The 21187-nt window shown below is 43.4% G+C and overlaps 1 protein-coding gene across 1 annotated transcript; it reads left to right on the top strand.

Annotated features, from left to right (window-relative positions):
* Positions 1-1596: 1596 nt before the first annotated feature.
* Positions 1597-15278, top strand: tamm41 (TAM41 mitochondrial translocator assembly and maintenance homolog). Its single transcript, XM_038986266.1, has 8 exons — positions 1597-2013; positions 3382-3564; positions 9722-9814; positions 11667-11817; positions 12736-12881; positions 13657-13822; positions 14824-14886; positions 14994-15278. The coding sequence occupies exons 1-8, from the start codon at positions 1876-1878 to the stop codon at positions 15068-15070; spliced, it is 1017 nt and encodes a 338-aa protein (XP_038842194.1). The 5' UTR covers positions 1597-1875; the 3' UTR covers positions 15071-15278.
* Positions 15279-21187: the final 5909 nt, after the last annotated feature.

Here is a 21187-nt window from a genome sequence, read left to right on the forward strand (position 1 = left end):
ATTTGTTTAACACTTTTTTGGTTAGTACATGATTCCACATGTGTTATTTCATAGCTTTTTTGTCTTCACTATTATTCTACAATGTATAAAGGTGTGTCCAAACTTTTGACTGGTACTGTAATTTATCTATGTACGCACGCACGCACGCACGCACGCACGCACGCACGCACGCACACACACACACACACACACACACACACACACACACACACACACACACACACACACACACACACACACACACACACACACACACACACACACACACACACAACTATGATTAACACTACTTGACATGTGCTGCATTCTCAATTTACGTAATGATTGAATACTGTTCTCTCCCGAGCCACACGGTGGCAGTGAACACATGGAAAGGTCCTGCACGGTTGATATGAAATATTGAACCATAAAAAACATTAGTGTCACGAAAGCAGCATTAAGACTTCCGTTTTTTTCTGATTTTGACTTCAAAATAAAAGTGCTGTTAAACGGTATGTGTACAATACGAAATCCCCCCCCAAAATGTTGTAGCTTTCATAGTCATAGCGCATAATGTTACAATTATGTTACACAATTATAATTACATCAGAGAAAATCAAAACTGAATAAAATCACTACTTTTTACAAGATAAAGAATATTATAAGGTGGGGCACATTGAGAAATGGATATGTTTTTAAATGTAATTGTCTGTTATGTACATGACCGGTGCTACGCTTAAAAGGGTTTCCTGTTTCTTACAGATCTTATCACGGTTTTAATTTGTTTCCAGTTTTCTTGAGATGTATAGAGAAATAATAATAGGCACTAACTCCGCCGTGGTTCGTTGGACAAAGCCTATTGGGAATAATGAATGGCGTGTTTGGATAAACGCCAAAAATAACGTATGGCTTTGTGAGATTTTATACGTTTTTTTCTATGAGAAAATCTTCCTCAGCTAACGTAACTTTTTGTGAATTTTAAAGACTTAATGTTACGAAAAAAGCACATTAAGGTTTCATTATTCATAAAGGTCATGTTAACTGACTGATATTATCTCATAGAACAAAACATATAAGATCACCTGAGTCTGTTCTTTCCCCGTTCATTTTTCAACTCCACAGTTAACTCTTTCACCACAGACAACAGCGTCACTTTCAGTACAGTCAACTCCACAGTTAACTCTACCACCACAGACAACAGTGTCACATTCAGTACAGTCAACTCCACAGTTAACTCTATCACCACAGACAACAGTGTCACATTCAGTACAGTCAACTCCACAGTTAACTATCACCACAGACAACAGTGTCACATTCAGTACTGTCAACTCCACAGTTAACTATCACCACAGACAACAGTGTCACATTCAGTACAGTCAACTCCACAGTCAATTTGCATTGGGCGCATTTATTTGACCTTGGAACATGTTTTAAAACTCAAATGTCACTTAAATATGAACACATATGACTAATTAATGTTAATGTTTAGATAATTATTTTTCACATCATGAATAAATTCAGGTATTGACACTTTTCTACAATTTACGTGGGGGACTTTTATTTAGAACATTTCTGAAATTCCGTAACCCGGATGTACTTTCTTAGTGTTGATGACGAGACGCCGATCTAAAAAAAACAACAACAACAGTGCGGCTAATATTGGCACATCTAGCTATGTATTAAAGTCAGGAACCATGGGTAAAGATACATTCTGTGCCATGCTATTGCGTAGACTTATGTGACCGTTTGCTGCTTCACTTTTGTCGTGTTTGTAATTATTAGATAAGAAATAGCGGAGCCGGTTGAATATACTTTGCATGGCCGGTTAGCTAAGTTGGCTGAAATGTCATTCTCCACGTTGTTGTAGCTCCATTTATATGAAAGCGCCTTGCAATCATGACGCTTCCAGCTTTGTACAACACCAGTGTGCTCTACCGAAGAATACTGTCGCAGTTCCCTCAAGACATCAGCCTCGCATTTGCCTATGGCTCTGGAGTATTCAAACAAAATGGAACTAGCCAAGGTCAAATGGGGGTAAGTCATGAGACATAATATATTCTATAGTATATGCATGTCATTAGACGAAATTATACAGACTTCGGCAGTAGGAGGCCTGGTCGCCAGTGTGCTCTCTTGCCAATTTATGGAACCGTCTGTCATGCCAAACTTTGTAAGAGGACAACATGCACGACTAGCAATAGCGCAGAAATACACTATTATATATATATACACAAAAGTATGTGGACACCTCTTCAAATTAGTGGATACGGCTATTTCAGCCACACTCGTTACTGACAGGTGTATAAAATCCAGCACACAGCCATGCAATCTCCATAGGAAAACATTGGCAGTAGAATGGCCCGTACTGAAGAGCTCTGTGACTTTCAATGTGGGACTGTCATAGGATGCTACCTTTACAACAAGTCCAATTTCTGCCTTGCTAGAGCTGCCCCGGTCAACTGTACGTGCTGTTATTGTGAAGTGGAAACGTCTAGAAGCAACAACGGCTCAGCCACGAAGTGTGTAAAAGAAAAACACTTCTGTCCTCGGTTGCAACACTCACTACAAGGCTAAGATCACCATCCACAATGCCAAGCGTCGGGCAGGAGTGGCATTATGCTCGCCGCCATTGGACTCGCGTTCTCTGGCGTGATGAATCACTCTTCACCATACTGGAGTCCGACGGACGAATCTAGGTTTTGGCCGATGCCAGGAGAACGCTACATGCCTCAATAGAATGCTACCTGCTCCGATGCATAGTGCCAACTGTAAAGTTTGGTGGATGAGGAATAATAATTGTCTGGGGCTGTTTTTCATGGTTCGGGCCCCTTAGTTCCAGTGAAGGGAAATCAACGCCACAGCATACAATTACATTCTAGACAATTCTGTGCTTCCAACATTGTGGCAAAAGTTTGGGGAAGACCCTTTACTGTTTCAGCATGACAATTCCCCCGCGCTAAAAGCAAGGTCCGTACAGAAATGGTTTGTTGAGATCGGTGTGGAAGAACTTGATTGGCCTGAACAAAGCCCTGACCTCAACCCCATCAAACATCTTTGGGATGAATTGGAATGCCGACTGCGAGCCAGGCCTAATCGCCCAACATCAGTACCCGACCTCACTAATGCTCTTGTGGCTGAATGGAAGCAAGTCCCCGCAGCAATGTTCCAGCATCTAGTGCAAAGCCTTCCCAGAAGAGTGGAGGCTGTTATAGCAGCAAAGGGAGGACCAACCCCATAATAATGCCAATGATTTTGGAATGAGATGTTCGATGAGCAGGTATCCACATACTTTTGGTCATGTAGTGTAGATATCAATACCGCGGTTGGTGAAATACAACAATGTGTAACATGACATTGATCAATGAATGTAACTGACAAGAACATCTCTTCTCCCCCTCCCAGCGAAACATGCTGGATTTTGTGTTGGCTGTAGACGATCCAGTCACCTGGCATACCATGAACCTGATGCAGAACAGAAAACACTATTCTGTATTAAAGTTCCTGGGTCCTAGGAAGATCAGCCGGATACAGGACGAACATGGGGCTGGGGTGTACTACAACACCTTAGTACCTGTGGATGGAAGGGTAAGAGTGTATGTTGTAGGTATTCCCTCAATGTCAGTTAGACCAAGGAGCTGATCGTGGAGCACGCCCCCCCCCCCCCCCCCATCGATGAGGCTGCAGTGGAGCAGGTCGAGAACTTCAAGTTCCTCTGTGTCCAAATCACTAGTTTTAAAATGGTCCAAACACACACGGGCACAGTCGTGAAGAAGGAGCGACAGTGGGTCTTCCTCCTCAGGACGTTGGAAAAGTTTGGGCCCTCAAATCCTCAGCTGTATCATTTGAGAGCATTTTGACTGGCTGCATCACTACCTGGTATGGCAATAGCATCACCCTCGATCGCATGGTGCTACAGCGGGTGGTGCGGACAGCCCAGTACTTCAACTGGGGCAAAGCTTCCTGCCATCCAGGACGTCTATATCAGGAGGTGTGGTAGAAAGGTCCAGAACTCTCACAGGGCCCTACACTCTCACAGGGCCCTACACGCTCACAGGGCCCTACACGCGCTCACAGGGCCCTACACGCGCTCACAGGGCCCTACACGCGCTCACAGGGCCCTACACGCGCTCACAGGGCCCTACACGCGCTCACAGGGCCCTACACGCGCTCACAGGGCCCTACACGCGCTCACAGAGTCCTACACGCTCAATCCATCATCTGATCACTCACACATACATTTATACTGACTCTACATACCCACTCACATACAAGCTGCTGCTTCTCTGTTTATCTTATATCCTGTTGCCTAGTCCCCTTACCCCTATACATATCTACCTCCATCACTATACATATCTACCTCCAGTATCCCTGTCCCCTTACCCCTATACATATCTACCTCCAGTATCCCTGTCCCCTTACCCCTATATATATCTACCTCCATCCGTCCAGTATCCCTGTCACCTTACCCCTATACATATCTACCTCCATCACTCCAGTATCCCTGTCACCTTACCCCTGTACATATCTACCTCCATCACTCCAGTATCCCTGTCACCTTACCCCTGTACATATCTACCTCCATCACTCCAGTATCCCTGTCACCTTACCCCTGTACATATCTACCTCCAGTATCCCTGTCCCCTTACCCCTATACATATCTACCTCCATCACTATATATATCTACCTCCATCACTCCAGTATCCCTGTCACCTTACCCCTATACATATCTACCTCCAGTATCCCTGTCCCCTTACCCCTATACATATCGACCTCCATCACTCCAGTATCCCTGTCCCCTTACCCCTATACATATCTACCTCCATCACTCCAGTATCCCTGTCCCCTTATCCCTATACATATCTACCTCCATCCGTCCAGTATCCCTGTCACCTTACCCCTATATATATCTACCTCCATCACTCCAGTATCCCTGTCCCCTTACCCCTGTACATATCTACCTCCATCACTCCAGTATCCCTGTCACCTTCCCCCTATACATATCTACCTCCATCCGTCCAGTATCCCTGTCACCTTACCCCTGTACATATCTACCTCCATCACTATATATATCTACCTCCATCACTCCAGTATCCCTGTCACCTTACCCCTATACATATCTACCTCCATCACTCCAGTATCCCTGTCCCCTTCCCCCTATACATATCTACCTCCATCACTCCAGTATCCCTGTCCCCTTCCCCCTGTACATATCTACCTCCAGTATCCCTGTCCCCTATACATATCTACCTCCATCACTATATATATATCTACCTCCATCACTCCAGTATCCCTGTCACCTTACCCCTATACATATCTACCTCCATCACTATACATATCTACCTCCATCACTATATATATCTACCTCCATCCGTCCAGTATCCCTGTCCCCTTCCCCCTATACATATCTACCTCCATCACTCCAGTATCCCTGCACATTGTTAATATGGTATTGAATCTGACCCTGTATATAGTCACCTTACCCCTATATATATCTACCTCCATCACTATACATATCTACCTCCATCACTCCAGTATCCCTGTACATTGTTAATATGGTACTGACCCTGTATATAGTCACTTTACCCCTATACATATCTACCTCCATCACTCCAGTATCCCTGTACATTGTTAATATGGTACTGACCCTGTATATAGTCACCTTACCCCTATACATATCTACCTCCATCACTCCAGTATCCCTGTACATTGTTAATATGCTAATACTGGAACTGACCCTGTATATAGTCACCTTACCCCTATACATATCTGCATTGTTGGGTTTTGAGTTTGCAAGAAAGGCATTTCCCTGTGCTGAGGACATGAACTCTTGAAACTACTGGACAACAAATCAAATGTTATTTGTCACATGTGCCGAATACAACAGGTGTAGACATTACAGTAAAATGCTTACTTACAAGCCCTTTAACCCACAATGCAGTTCAAGAAATGGAGTTAAGAAAATATTTACAAAATAAACTAAAGTAAAAAATTCTATAAAAAGTAACACAATAAAATAACAATAACGAGGCTATATACAGGGGGTATTGGTACCGAGTCAATGCAGAGGTACAGGTTAGTTTAGGTAATTTGTAAAGTGACTATGCATAGATAATAAACAGCGAGTAGCAGCAGTGTAAAAACAAAGAGTGGGCATTTGATTAATTGTTCAGCAGTCTTATGGCTTGTGGGTAGAAGCTGTTAAGGAACCTTTTGGTCCAAGACTTGGCGCTCCGGTACCGCTTGCCGTGTGGTAGCAGACTGGAGTCTGACCATTTTTGGGGCTTTCATCTGACACCGACTTGTATATAGGTCCTGGATGGCTGGAAGCTTGGCCTCAGTGATGTACTGGGCCCGTACGCACTACCCTCTGTAGCGCCTTACAGTTAGATGCCGAGCAGTTGCCATACCAGGCGGTGATGCAACCGGTCAGGATGCTCTCGATGGTGCAGCTGTATAACTTTTTGAGGATCTGGGGACCCATGCCAAATCATTTCCTTCTCCTGAGGGAGGAAAAGTGTTGTCGTGCCATCTTCATGACTGGCTTGGTGTGTTTGGACCATGATATTTTGTTGGTGATGGGGACACCAAGGAACGTGAAACTCTCAAGCCGCTCCACTACAGCCCAGTCGATGTTAATTGGGGCGTGTCTGCAGGTCCCACGTGGCAATCTCATTCCACGCAGGGCCGAGTGTCTGCAGGGCCGAGTGTCTGCAGGTGTTCGCTCCTCCCTTCTACTTGTTTGATGAATTAAGCACACTGACCCTCACCTGGTTGTCTAGGTTACAGAAGGAACTCCCCTCACCTGGTCGTCTAGGTCTCAGTAAGGAAGTCCTCTCACCTGGTTGTATAGGTCTCAGTAAGGAACTCCCCTCACCTGGTTGTCTAGGTCTCAGTAAGGAACTCACCTGGTTGTCTAGGTCTCAGTAAGGAACTCCCCTCACCTGGTAGTCTAGGTCTCAGTAAGGAACTCACCTGGTTGTCTAGGTTACAGTAAGGAACTCCCCTCACCTGGTTGTCTAGGTCTCAGTAAGGAACTCCCCTCACCTGGTTGTCTAGGTCTCAGTAAGGAACTCCCCTCACCTGGTTGTCTAGGTCTCAGTAAGGAACTCCCCTCACCTGGTTGTATAGGTCTCAGTAAGGAACTCCTCTCACCTGGTTGTCTAGGTCTCAGTAAGGAACTCCCCTCACCTGGTAGTCTAGGTCTCAGTAAGGAACTCCCCTCACCTGGTTGTCTAGGTCTCAGTAAGGAACTCCCCTCACCTGGTTGTCTAGGTCTCAGTAAGGAACCCCCCTCACCTGGTTGTCTAGGTCTCAGTAAGGAACCCCCCTCACCTGGTAGTCTAGGTCTCAGTAAGGAACTCTCCTCACCTGGTTGTCTAGGTCTCAGTAAGGAACTCTCCTCACCTGGTTGTCTAGGTCTCAGTAAGGAACTCTCCTCACCTGGTTGTCTAGGTCTCAGTAAGGAACCCCCCTCACCTGGTAGTCTAGGTCTCAGTAAGGAACTCTCCTCACCTGGTTGTCCAGGTCTCAATAAGGAACTCTCCTCACCTGGTTGTCTAGGTCTCAGTAAGGAACTCCCCTCACCTGGTTGTCTAGGTCTCAGTAAGGAACTCCCCTCACCTGGTTGTCTAGGTCTCAGTAAGGAACTCCCCTCACCTGGTTGTCTAGGTCTCAGTAAGGAACCCCCCTCACCTGGTTGTCTAGGTCTCAGTAAGGAACCCCCCTCACCTGGTAGTCTAGGTCTCAGTAAGGAACTCTCCTCACCTGGTTGTCTAGGTCTCAGTAAGGAACTCCCCTCGCCTGGTTGTCTAGGTCTCAGTAAGGAACTCCCCTCACCTGGTTGTCTAGGTCTTAATTGAAAGGAAAAAACAAAAACCAGCAGACACTAGGCCCTCCATGGAATGAGTTTGACACCCCTGGTTTAGAATCACTGCAATATGAATCTTGTTCCCAGACTCACTTCCATCCAAATGCACGGAGAGTCTGGTGGACCAGTGGGTCAAACTTGGCATTTGTTAACCAATAAGAAAGATGTGAGAAACTCCCGGCGCGATAGGCATTGGCTTAATCGTCTTAATCTACCAACCAATCATCTCCCACAACACCTCCCCCCACGTGTCTTGGGCACCTCTGTTTACGTCCAGCATCAGCAGCTGAGCTGACTCCATACTGCACTGACAGGAGGCGGAACAGACAGTTGCTGCTTCATTAAAACTTGTTCAGTTTCCATCCAATTGTCGACTGATTTTCATGCAACTATTCTGAAATCTGTAGAAGAACAATATGCGCATTTTCCCACCAGAAATGTGTTCTTATTAAATTGACTTGTTGCGGTTAAAATGCTGTGCGTGATGTAGTGCACATAAAAATAACTTCTGCGGTTAAATACCCATTGTAGCGAATATAAAAATAAAAAAACAAGTTAAATGGGTTTTACATCGCATTTTTATCCCTACTGATGGTTTTGCGTTATTTAGCGAATGTGTCCACTGTGGCCATGGCATGTGCTCTCTATGGGCCCGTTAGAACTGTTCTCAGATACAGGGCGGGTATAGCCTACATGACGACAATCTGGACCAAAGATAGTCTTTTTTTTTGTTGTCAAACGGTAGCCAAGCCTCAATCATCATGTCACCAGAATAAGACCCTCGATATTTACTGGAAAAGGAGCATCAAGCTCATCACCGTGACCTTTCACCCCCCTGTGAAGTTGATCGTAACTTATTTAATCTGTAGCCTAATGAACTGCATGCTTTCCTGAGTCGTAGTGCCGCACCATATCATCGCCAGACTCCAACTTTACTTCGATATGATGGTTATTAGATCGATATATGCGCATTAAGATGTTTCCACGGTCATTTCTCTCATAATTAATTTTACCAACACAAAAAGATCCCACGCAGTTCATCGTATTTTGTTTTTTGTTGACATTTGGGATGTTTACGACAAAATGTTCTGTTTCCTTCAGGCCTGTTGTGACACTTTTTATCCGACATATATTTTACTCGCGTAAAAAGGTTGGATGGAAGCCTGGTTCGTTGTGATAAAATGTTACTACAGTAGTTAGCTAGCTACCTTTTTTATTGAAGGATCGTTGTATTTAGTGTTTCACATGCTGGTTAGCTTCTATTTATTATGAAGTGGCGATCTCAGGCTTAGAGATATAATGGAGTATTGATGTACGTTATCAAACGTCAGAAATACCTCTCCTTCCACCACTAAACTACTTAGTCGCGCAATTTTACATCTATCTAAGACCTCCTCAGCAAAACATTCAATGAATAGCCAGATTTCTTGAGATATGTTGATTTATTCGGACAATTTGAGGGTGAAGTGTTGTTGCTAGGTAACACGCTGAGATTCATGGGGAGATGCTGCCAAGGGAACCGATTGGCTAAAATTAAATGATGACACATCCTTTACTCATTTATAATTCTACTGTCACTCCCACTAAGGCCAGTTTAGGATGGTTGATGTCCCAGGTTTATATGCGCTGTGTGCAATAGTCTGGGGATGAGGTTTCTGCAATATAGAAAAACAAGTCAACTTGTAGAGAGCTTAGTTTAAAAAAAAACTGCCGATGTGCCCTTGAGCAAGGCACTTAAGCCTAATTTGCTCCAGGGGCACCGTACTACTATGGTAGACCCTGTAAAACAACCCATTTCACTGCACCTATCCACCATCTTGTTTTAATCTGGCTCGTCTCTATAACCTAAAGGTCTTTCTCTCTCTCTCGTGACAGATAATTAAGTATGGCGTGATCAGTACTGACTCTCTGATTGACGACCTGCTCCACTGGAAGACCATGTATATTGCTGGCAGACTGCACAAACCGGTAAGTGTTCGTCCCTGTAGTACAGGTGACTGTACATAGAGCAGAGGTTGTTGAGCATGTACATAACCATGATGTTAGTCATGTAATCACAGATACAACCATGTGATGGAACTATAGGTTTAGTTACAATTCAGTCGTGTACCATGGTTTTGGTACCTGACTGCTGTTGTGTAGGTGAAGATCCTAGTGCAGGGTGAGAACGGGAAGCTGACTATGTTATTGTTGTGTAGGTGAAGATCCTAGTGCAGGGTGAGAACAGGAAGCTGACTATGTTATTGTTGTGTAGGTGAAGATCCTAGTGCAGGGTGAGAACGGGAAGCTGACTATGTTATTGTTGTGTAGGTGAAGATCCTAGTGCAGGGTGAGAACAGGAAGCTGACTATGTTATTGTTGTGTAGGTGAAGATCCTAGTGCAGGGTGAGAACAGGAAGCTGACTATGTTATTGTTGTGTAGGTGAAGATCCTAGTGCAGGGTGAGAACAGGAAGCTGACTATGTTATTGTTGTGTAGGTGAAGATCCTAGTGCAGGGTGAGAACAGGAAGCTGACTATGTTATTGTTGTGTAGGTGAAGATCCTAGTGCAGGGTGAGAACAGGAAGCTGACTATGTTATTGTTGTGTAGGTGAAGATCCTAGTGCAGGGTGAGAACAGGAAGCTGACTATGTTATTGTTGTGTAGGTGAAGATCCTAGTGCAGGGTGAGAACAGGAAGCTGACTATGTTATTGTTGTGTAGGTGAAGATCCTAGTGCAGGGTGAGAACGGGAAGCTGACTGTTATTGTTGTGTAGGTGAAGATCCTAGTGCAGGGTGAGAACAGGAAGCTGACTATGTTATTGTTGTGTAGGTGAAGATCCTAGTGCAGGGTGAGAACAGGAAGCTGACTATGTTATTGTTGTGTAGGTGAAGATCCTAGTGCAGGGTGAGAACGGGAAGCTGACTATGTTATTGTTGTGTAGGTGAAGATCCTAGTGCAGGGTGAGAACAGGAAGCTGACTATGTTATTGTTGTGTAGGTGAAGATCCTAGTGCAGGGTGAGAACGGGAAGCTGACTATGTTATTGTTGTGTAGGTGAAGATCCTAGTGCAGGGTGAGAACGGGAAGCTGACTATGTTATTGTTGTGTAGGTGAAGATCCTAGTGCAGGGTGAGAACGGGAAGCTGACTATGTTATTGTTGTGTAGGTGAAGATCCTAGTGCAGGGTGAGAACAGGAAGCTGACTATGTTATTGTTGTGTAGGTGAAGATCCTAGTGCAAGGTGAGAACAGGAAGCTGACTATGTTATTGTTGTGTAGGTGAAGATCCTAGTGCAGGGTGAGAACGGGAAGCTGACTATGTTATTGTTGTGTAGGTGAAGATCCTAGTGCAAGGTGAGAACAGGAAGCTGACTATGTTATTGTTGTGTAGGTGAAGATCCTAGTGCAGGGTGAGAACAGGAAGCTGACTATGTTATTGTTGTGTAGGTGAAGATCCTAGTGCAGGGTGAGAACAGGAAGCTGACTATGTTATTGTTGTGTAGGTGAAGATCCTAGTGCAGGGTGAGAACAGGAAGCTGACTATGTTATTGTTGTGTAGGTGAAGATCCTAGTGCAGGGTGAGAACGGGAAGCTGACTATGTTATTGTTGTGTAGGTGAAGATCCTAGTGCAGGGTGAGAACGGGAAGCTGACTATGTTATTGTTGTGTAGGTGAAGATCCTAGTGCAGGGTGAGAACAGGAAGCTGACTATGTTATTGTTGTGTAGGTGAAGATCCTAGTGCAGGGTGAGAACGGGAAGCTGACTATGTTATTGTTGTGTAGGTGAAGATCCTAGTGCAGGGTGAGAACGGGAAGCTGACTATGTTATTGTTGTGTAGGTGAAGATCCTAGTGCAGGGTGAGAACGGGAAGCTGCATGCAGCGTTGGTGGGGAACCTGAAGAGCGCTGTGACGGCCTCCTTCCTTATGCTGCCTGAGAGCTTCTCTGAAGAGGACCTGTTCCTGCAGATTGCTGGGCTCTCCTACGCCGGTGACTAGACTTTAGTTACATTTTGAATTATTTAGGGGCAGCTTACCATTACTTCATTTTAAATAAACAGAAACAAACACCTATCACTGAAAGTAAAACCTTTTTTAAAGTAGCTGCTATCTGCAAAGTCAATGTTTTTTTTCATCATCTTTCTCCCTAAGCTGTTGACTAGTGTAACATTACTAAAGCTATGCTTCCCAGTCAAAATGTAAAGTTTTTGTTAGTTTTAGTGTTCGGCAGGTTATTTTTTTCTTCAGCTGTTTGTTTTTATTGAGGCAAGCTGAAAGTTCAGTGGCTGAAGTCTCCTCCCCTTCTTCAGTGATTGGTCAACAGTAAGGATTCTTCAATTAAGTGTTTTGTTGTCATTCAACTACAAGTTTTCATGTACATTTTTTTCACTTGAGAAATACCGCATCTTAGTTTAGATGTTAAATTGCGCAACTAAGACCTCAGCAAAAACGTAAACAAGAAATATGTAATTAATGTTGATCTTTGATTTAATTCTGACTATTTTGAAGAAATGTTATGGCTATGTTGTTGTTCGGCGTATGAAGCGGGACAAAGAGTCATATTTTTTTCTGGTTTTCCAAGGAAATGTCTTTTTTAAGGGACTAAGCGAGGCACAGACGTTTGTGTCACCTCACCGAGTTCTACTAGGACCACAAACCCAAGCTAGTATGCAAACGCTTTAATTCTAGGCCCGTGGTGCGTCCCAATTCACCACCCTTGAACACTTCATTTATATGCATTTAAAAATGGTGGAAACTCCCTCCACGCAATGCTTACACCAATCATATGCTTTTAAATCCATGACAGGGAGTGAAAACGCACACATGGTGAGAAGGGTGGAGAATATTGGTTATTAGTCTACTGTTCTGCTGGTTGGTTGTGAAACTGTTTGTTGTCCCTCCCCCCAAGGGGATTTCAGGATGGTGATTGGAGAAGACCGGTCCAAGGTGGCTAACATTGTGAAGGAAAACGTCCAACACTTCCGCATCCTGTACAACAATATTCTGCAAGAGTGTCCACAGGTGGTGTACAAGCCGCACCAGGGGAAACTGGAGGTGAGAAGTGTGTGTGTGTACAAGCCGCACCAGGGGAAACTGGAGGTGAGAAGTGTGTGTGTGTGTGTGTGTGTGTGTGTGTACACAAGCCTCAGCAGGGAGGCAGGAGGTGAGAAACACAGGTCTGGCCTCCATCCCAATTGTGTTCATATGATAATGTGTATACATTCTATATCAGGGCTCTCTAACTGTTCCTGGAGAGATACCCTCCTGTAGGTTTTAACTCCAACCCTGTTCCTGGAGAGATACCCTCCTGTAGGTTTTAACTCCAACCCTGTTCCTGGAGAGATACCCTCCTGTAGGTGTGTTGTAGTTGAATAAGTCTGGAGGGTCAGTTTGTCCAGCTGATGCCCCTCCCTAGGACCCTAACCAGCTGACGCCCCTCCCTAGGACCCTAACCAGCTGACGCTTCTCCCTAGGACCCCTAACCAGCTGATGCCCCTCCCCAGGACCCCTAACCAGCTGATGCCCCTCCCCAGGACCCCTAACCAGCTGACGCCCCTCCCTAGGACCCCTAACCAGCTGATGCCCCTCCCCAGGACCCCAAACCAGCTGATGCCCCTCCCCAGGACCCCAAACCAGCTGACGCCCCTCCCCAGGACCCCTAACCAGCTGACGCCCCTCCCCAGGACCCCTAACCAGCTGACGCCCCTCCCCAGGACCCCTAACCAGCTGACGCCCCTCCCCAGGACCCCTAACCAGCTGACGCTTCTCCCCAGGACCCCTAACGTGTGTGTGTTCTAGGTGTGTAATATGCTGTGTGTAAATCTTCCAGGTGGATAAGAGTCCAGAGGGTCAGTTTGTCCAGCTGATGGCCCTCCCCAGGACCCTGCAGCAGAGGATCACACGACTGGTGGACCCGCCAGGGAAGAACAGGGACGTGGAGGAGATACTACTACAGGTGGCCCAGGACCCAGACTGTGGTTCTGTGGTGCAGCAAGGTATGTAGTCCAGTGGCTAAGGAGGTGGACCTGTAGCCAAAGGTTGCCGGTTCGAATCCTGGACAAGGCGATGAAACAAGAGGTGAATCGATCTGACCGCTGGTACTGCTAAACCCAGACCAATGATGTACAGTTGAATCGGAAGTTTACATACACTTCAGTTGGAGTCATTAAAACTCGTTTTTCAACCACTCCACAAATTACTTGTTAACAAACTATAGTTTTGGCAAGTCGGTTAGGACATCTACTTTGTGCATGACACAAGTCATTTTCACATACCACTAATAGGTGAGAACAGTATTTTTTTTGTGAACAAATGTTTCATTTTGTCATTATAATAAGGTTGGTAGCAACACGTGGAAATCGTTGTGAAAATCTGTTGCAGCTCAAGTCGACTACAAAACCCACAATGCAATGCTCTCTCTATGGGCTGGCTGGCTAGCTATGATCAATGGCTCATTCGAGAGAAGACAACCTCCCGCGCTATGACAACGGCCGGTATTAAATCTGACTTGTATGATAGACGTTTTCGCGATCTAAAAAGTCGTATTCCTATAAACTTCCTATTGACTTGAGATTCAACAGACTATTTTTTTCTGTCAATTCTGCATTGATATCAATGTGAGGATACTCTTTCACTCCAGTCAGCACTCTTGAGGTTTATTGCGATGCTACCCTCCATACCGGATGAATTTCTGCCTGGTTGAACTGCACTAGCTCCGATACACGTGAAATGACCCAGGGAATCGATGGAACATCCGCTCAGAGATCCACAAAATAACAATATAACATTCAAAGTGGGTGAATGTTTACTTTTAATTAAATGCATGCTTTTCAAAATATGTTTTACAACGGTAAAGGGAGTACCAAGATGGAGGTGCAGTGGCTTCAAAACAGTGCCCCCTACCAGTCATCTAGTGTGTGTGTGTGTGTATATATATATATATATAAATAAATCATTGACCCAGACTCATCTCTTTCCTTCTGTTTCTTTTCTACAGGGATGTCGTCAATAGTGAAGTCTTCAAGCATAACTCAGACTGCCAAAGGAATCGCCACGGCTGGTAAAAAAGAAAGATTAGTTTGCCTCTATTATATATTTAACTCATTGAGGATATCAACACACAGGGCAGATGTACAGGTTTACCTGACTGTGTTCTCCATCATACAGGGCTGCTGAAGTCGCTGTCCTATAGCACCAAGAAGCTCCAGAAGATGTGGAAGGGCTGGAGAATGAAGACACCCTGATCCTCCCAGTTATATTTAAGCAATAAGGCCTGAGGGGGTGTGGTATATGGCCAATATACCACGGCTAAGGGCTGTTCGTTCGTACGTACGTACAGCGCAACGCGGAGTACCTGGACACAGCCCTTAACCATGGTATATTGGCCATATACTGTATCACAAACCCCCGAGGTGCCTTATTGCTTAAATATAACTAGTTACCAATGTAATTTAGAGCAGTAAAAATAAATGTTTTGTCATACCCGTGGTATACGGTCTGATATACCACGGCTTTCAGCCAATCAGCATTCAGGGTTCGAACCACCCAGTTTATTAATGGTTATATACTGTACAGTCCCTTTCTGCTGAACTGAAATACCAACCTGTTCCCCTTGGGGTTATTGTTCCAAGAGGATGCAACATCACAGAATGTTTTAGATTGAAATGTGTTGTGTTCAACATATATACGATACTCTTGTCATGCACAATAGGGAATTGTTACATATTTATCTGCAGCGTCGTGAATGTTTCACCTAACTGAATACAACCCAGTTACACAAAGAGGTCCTTTTTAAAATGAATCCCTGTTTCCCTGCACCTTTCCTAATCTACATATAGGGTCTGTTTGACATTTTTAAAATCGGCCATTACCTGGGGTGTATTCATTCCGCCAAAGCAAACGTTTTAAGTTGCAGACGTTTCGTCAAACAGAACAAAACCGGGAGTGCTGAGCGATTTTTAACTGAAGTTTTGTTGGAGGCGGCTTATGGTAGACAAATTAACATTCAATTCTATGGCAACAGCGCCGGGTGAACATTCTTGCAATCAGCACGCTCCCTCAACTTGACATCTTGTGGCATTGTGTTGTGACAAAACGGCACATTTTTAAACGTGGCCTTTTTTGTCTCCAGCAAAAGGTGCACCTGTGTAATGATCATGCCGTTTAATCCGTTTCTTGATATGCCACACCTGTCAGGTGGATGGATTATCTTGCTCACTAACAAATTTGTGCAGAAAAATTTGAGAGAAATAAGCTTTTAGTGCATTTCAGGGATATTTTACTTCAGCTCAAGAAACATGGGACCAACACTTTATATGTTGCGTTTTATATTTTTGTTCAGTGTACAATGACCATAATCCATTGCACGCCTACTTGTCTGGTCTGTGTGGTGCAGACATGGAGAGAGAGAAGACCACGGGATAGAGAGCAGCTGCTTTGCTAGGTATCTCTACCTGAAAATACATGATCCAAGTGATTGATAGTTGGTATCCAGCGGTCATAAAAGTATGCCTTATTTACTTTGAAGAACTACTAAAGTAGTGATTTTTGTCAGACAGTGTAGACAGCAGCTCTATAGAGATGAGATGACTTAGTGATTCTGTCAGACAGCGTAGACAGCAGCTCTATAGAGATGAGATGACTTGGAATTCAAAATAATAAAGTTATCATATAGACCTAAAACAGCAGAAATACTTTATTAAAGTAATGTGAATAAATGATGGTTAAGTGATGAGCAGTAAATGGACAGTCAATACCGTCATGGGACTTATTGTTTCATTCTGTGTCAACCCACAATGCATTTCATTGTCTAAAACAAAATAATTGAAACCAAAATGGAAAACCCGGTACCAGGAGGGACCTACCTGAATTTGACGAATAGTATGTCACAGTATGTCACTCATATCCTTGTAAAATGGCAGTTTTTTTTAATGAGAATGGATTAAAGTGTCATCACCTTGCTTCTCAGTGTCATTGTCTCTCCCCGCGCCCCCCCACCCCCCTGCACTTAACTCAAACGTTTTTCTACATTATAGACGGGTTAGCTGACAACGAAAACAATGAGGCAGAATGCAATGTGTTGTGATTCTGAACGGTCAAATAGCGACAATGACAAGAAGCTGCCATGTGGGGAGACATGGGTGGCTCGTTTTTATCTTGTTATGATTGTCACGTGTATGCTAATATGGTTAAAATTCACTATAGCTTGCTAACCAACAACTGCAATGATGTATTTGAGACAAGTGCTAATCGCGCAAAATGTAAGTTTTCAATAAACATTAAAGATGAAATATAGTTTACATGTTGTAAACAACTCTAAGCCAACCCCGTATTGTTTTGCTCCATAGTTACACGTGTTTGTTGCTAAACAACCAAGCAGTCTTTTTCTATGTTGTGTTTTATGATTTGGATCATGTGTGTGTGCGTGTGACGAGAGAGCTAGTGCTAAATAAAATGGTTTGTTTCTGCTTATCTGCTGAATCACTAGACAAGTGTGGTTCTCTTTAAAAAAGGACTACCTTGACAAAGGAATTGTTATTCTTAAAAGCACATGGAAAACGCTATTGAAATACAGAGTTAAGCCTAGTTAGTTTATTACATTGAAAATGAGCTTTGCTCTGGACCTGTTAGGGCACATGATTTCTTCGAGGGTATATTGATGATCACATCTAATGTGCATCCTGCGCGGGATGAAAACAGGATTCACCCCCCGCCTCCAATTTTTATTTTATCAAACAACTTCTGTTAAAAAATAAAACAGATCTGATCTCTACACTGGCTCAAGGGGAACCTGGGAGGGCAGGTCTTCCAGCACCAACACCCCTTGCAAGTGCCAAAAACTTTTCTACCTCAGCCACAATAATATCCAGTTTCTTAGACTTATTTGAGTCTTGTGCTGTACAGATTAACTGTGGCAATAATCCTTAACACACAGGGTATCTTTTGTGTGGCAGCAAACATTTACTACAGGCTGTGGTTGCGTCCACTACCGTCACTTGTTTTCTCAATTCTTTTTAAATCTCCTCCGCATAGGAGATTCCATTGACCTCAATCTCCTTTACAGGGAACTCCAGATCATGATCCCCACCACAATTGCAACACTGTCGTCCTTCTACACACCGTTCTTCAGTGTACTCGGTTCGTCTGTACACACACACACACTCACACACTTGAAACATTGTCAAATCCTTTACAATTCTTACACTGCAATGGTTTTGGACGAAAGCTCTTACAGCGTAGCTTACATAACCAGCTTCACATGCAGTAGGTATTTGCTCTTTATAAAAATAATAATAATAATAAAACAGGACCGACAGATTTTCTTATTTTCCTCCATTCAACCAGCAGGTCTCTTCACCTCAAACAGGGTTTTCACACGCATCCCAACAATAAGCGATGCATTATCATTCACACACACATATCCTCCACTCCAATTTCAGACAATTTCCGTTTTGTTCCAGTTTTCGATATTACTGTTGTCCATTCAGAACATTCATGTTGACCAATTATTACTCGACGCGCTACTCGATTCGAACTCCGCATCCACTTCCGCCATCTTCCCTCCCACCTCATCGTTTGTCCCTCGGGCACACTATTTCCTTGTCTTGTACCTGCAAAGGATGTGATGCAATGTCATTATCATAATTTATGCCTATATTATTTCATAGAGCTCGACCAATGAGCGCTCTCCACTTTCACCACCTGCTAGGAAGAGAATTCTATCATTCCAAACATTCTTCCCCCTTTCGTTTACAACGAAGTTCGTAAGTTTTGTCAGACCGCTTAGCCATTGTTTTTCCACTCACCTCGGACACAAAACAATTAAATTGGTCCGTTGCTTTTTTCCCCTGTGGATTCAAACTGAGCCAGGATTGTTAGCGTTATTATCGGCGCGAATATAACTCCGAAGATCCCAAAGTGGCGCTCTAAGGAAGGTGGTATGTACCATGTAACGACTAGGCTACTATAATACTAGTTCGATGCTGAGACATTTTAGTAACCTTCAATGCATGCTTGTTGCTTGTTGCGTGACAAGTCATGAATGACATTGTTTTACAACTGAAAGTAGAGGGGGAAAATGTTTCCCAAGGTAAATTTAAGTGTGACTAATGATTTAATGATTGGGAGACGATGAGTAACATTATATCTTAGTTTTAGTAGGCTAAATAACGTTCGAATTTGAAGAAAATGTGCCATAATAAGTCGTACACGGTTTATGTACCCTCCTGTGTTAACTATTCCTAGTTACATGGGAAATGGGATACAGTTGTAACGTTGAAAATCTCATGAGAGAAATGTCCGATAGTGTAGACTATATCAAAGTGCTTTTCGAAAGTGGTTTTCCTGAAGAAGAAACACGAATGCAGGAAAGGTATCTTCGGAATGTTGAGTGTGGGAAGCGAGAGAAGGCGACGGGAGTAGTGCGTGCTGGAGCATTACAGTGGCGGCTGGTGACTCGAACAAAATTAGGAGGACCGGAGACTCATGGTATAGGCACGGACCTCTGACGACAAAAAAAACTTGTTTGAAAAAAACGCCTAAGACAAATTATTTTAACCTAAAACATTTATTAAAGGCATTTTATAGTAAAATATTCATCTAGTAGCTGTGTGCAGGACAGGCTCATCATGGATGTATTGTGTTGAAGAGCTCAACACTTCCACACAGGACAGGATTGTACTGCTAAAGATTTGCAATTAGACTAAACCACCAACACATAAAATGATCACTTATCTCCCCTATTTATTGCAGGATTGTGATATGTGATTAATCAACATAGACACTAGTTCATTTTGAAAAGTTTAAACATTCACTGAAAAGAATCAACACTCCAAAATGTACGTGATCTAACTCGTATGTAAAGATTGGACATCTTAGTGTAAACAACAATAGATAATTGAGTAGTAACAAATAGGTTGTTATTATTACTAAAGCATCATTTCAGGTGAACAAAAACGACAAACCAGCGGTGTCCAACGTTACTCCACTGATCCGTGATCGACTGGGTGAGCAGACTTCTATTCCAGCCCAGCAATAGCATACACGATTATCAACTCATTAGATTGGATAAGCTGAATCGGGTCTGTTATTGCTGGGCTGAAACATAACCCTTCACCCAGCAGACCTCCAGTAGGGTTGGTCTGCTCCAATTGTAATAGGTTTATACATTGTGTGATTTTTTTTTTTTACTGTATTTTTGTGCTAACATAGGTAAACATAATCCATGGGAAATAGGATATTCCCTAAGTCTCAGGTTTGGGACATTCCATTTCCATGTATGAGGAAAGAAAAATCTAAGATCAGGCTTCATTTTACTCAAATTAGACAGCACTGAATAATATGTTGTTGTTTGATTTGATTTTATTAGGATCTCTTTTAGTCCTTATTTGAACTAATCTTCCAAGAGTCATTAAAATATAATTTGTAATTCTGTTATCTCTCCTTCCTCAAAGTTTTCCATGCTAGGGACTGGAACTCTACCTGACAACCGGAAATTAGCTAGCTGATTATATTTCATTAACTTAGCTAAACAGTATGTAAAGTTAGCTATCTCACTAGCTAGCAGCTTATTTGAGTTAGCCTGCAAAGCGGCCTATTGTAGCTAACTAGCTAATAATACATTTTTTTTTTTTTACATTTTCAAAATGTATTTACTTTCTTTAATATGTTCTGTCTCTGATTTAATTGAGTTCCCTATTTTTCTGGTGGTCGTGCGCAGCCAGCCAGCAGGCAAAAAGTGTGTATGTCACGTTTGAGCTAAGCACGCTTCTAAATCATACTAGGGGAAGAAGACATCCATTACTGTGCAAGTCTATGGGAGCTACAACCACAAGCCTCTATAGTAATGCATTGGAGGCTTCGCAGCCAGAGGAGAACGTGAAATTCCTGAACTCCGGCTATACCATGGTGCTACCCCTAGAGGGTGCTGTTGAGGCTACTGTAGACCTTCATTACAAAACGTGTTTTAATCAGGAATTTGGTGACGTGACTATATTTAGTATAGTTTTATCTATGAAGCGTAACTTTTATGTTTGAGTAGGAGGAGCCTCAACTGGAGCAATGAATCCACTACTTCGTTCATCAGTTCTGCCAGGACAACGTTTACCAACCGACACATGAGTTCTGTTAATGGGTACAAATGACACATTCTGCAAGACACGAGACACTAGTAAATAATGCGTCCTGCTTGGAGCATGTCATAACCCCGGTATAAGAAATGGTTATACGTGAAACGCTATAGTAAGCATTTTCGTCATAGTACATAAAGATTACAGTTATTTGTCAATCTAAATCTACATCTTTCTTTTTTAGGTTGTTGTGAAGAATGGAGACGCCTTTGGATGTTCTGTCGAGAGCTGCGT

Source organism: Salvelinus namaycush, unplaced genomic scaffold, assembly GCF_016432855.1.
Source record: "Salvelinus namaycush isolate Seneca unplaced genomic scaffold, SaNama_1.0 Scaffold442, whole genome shotgun sequence".
In the NCBI taxonomy this organism is placed as follows: Eukaryota; Metazoa; Chordata; class Actinopteri; order Salmoniformes; family Salmonidae; genus Salvelinus; species Salvelinus namaycush.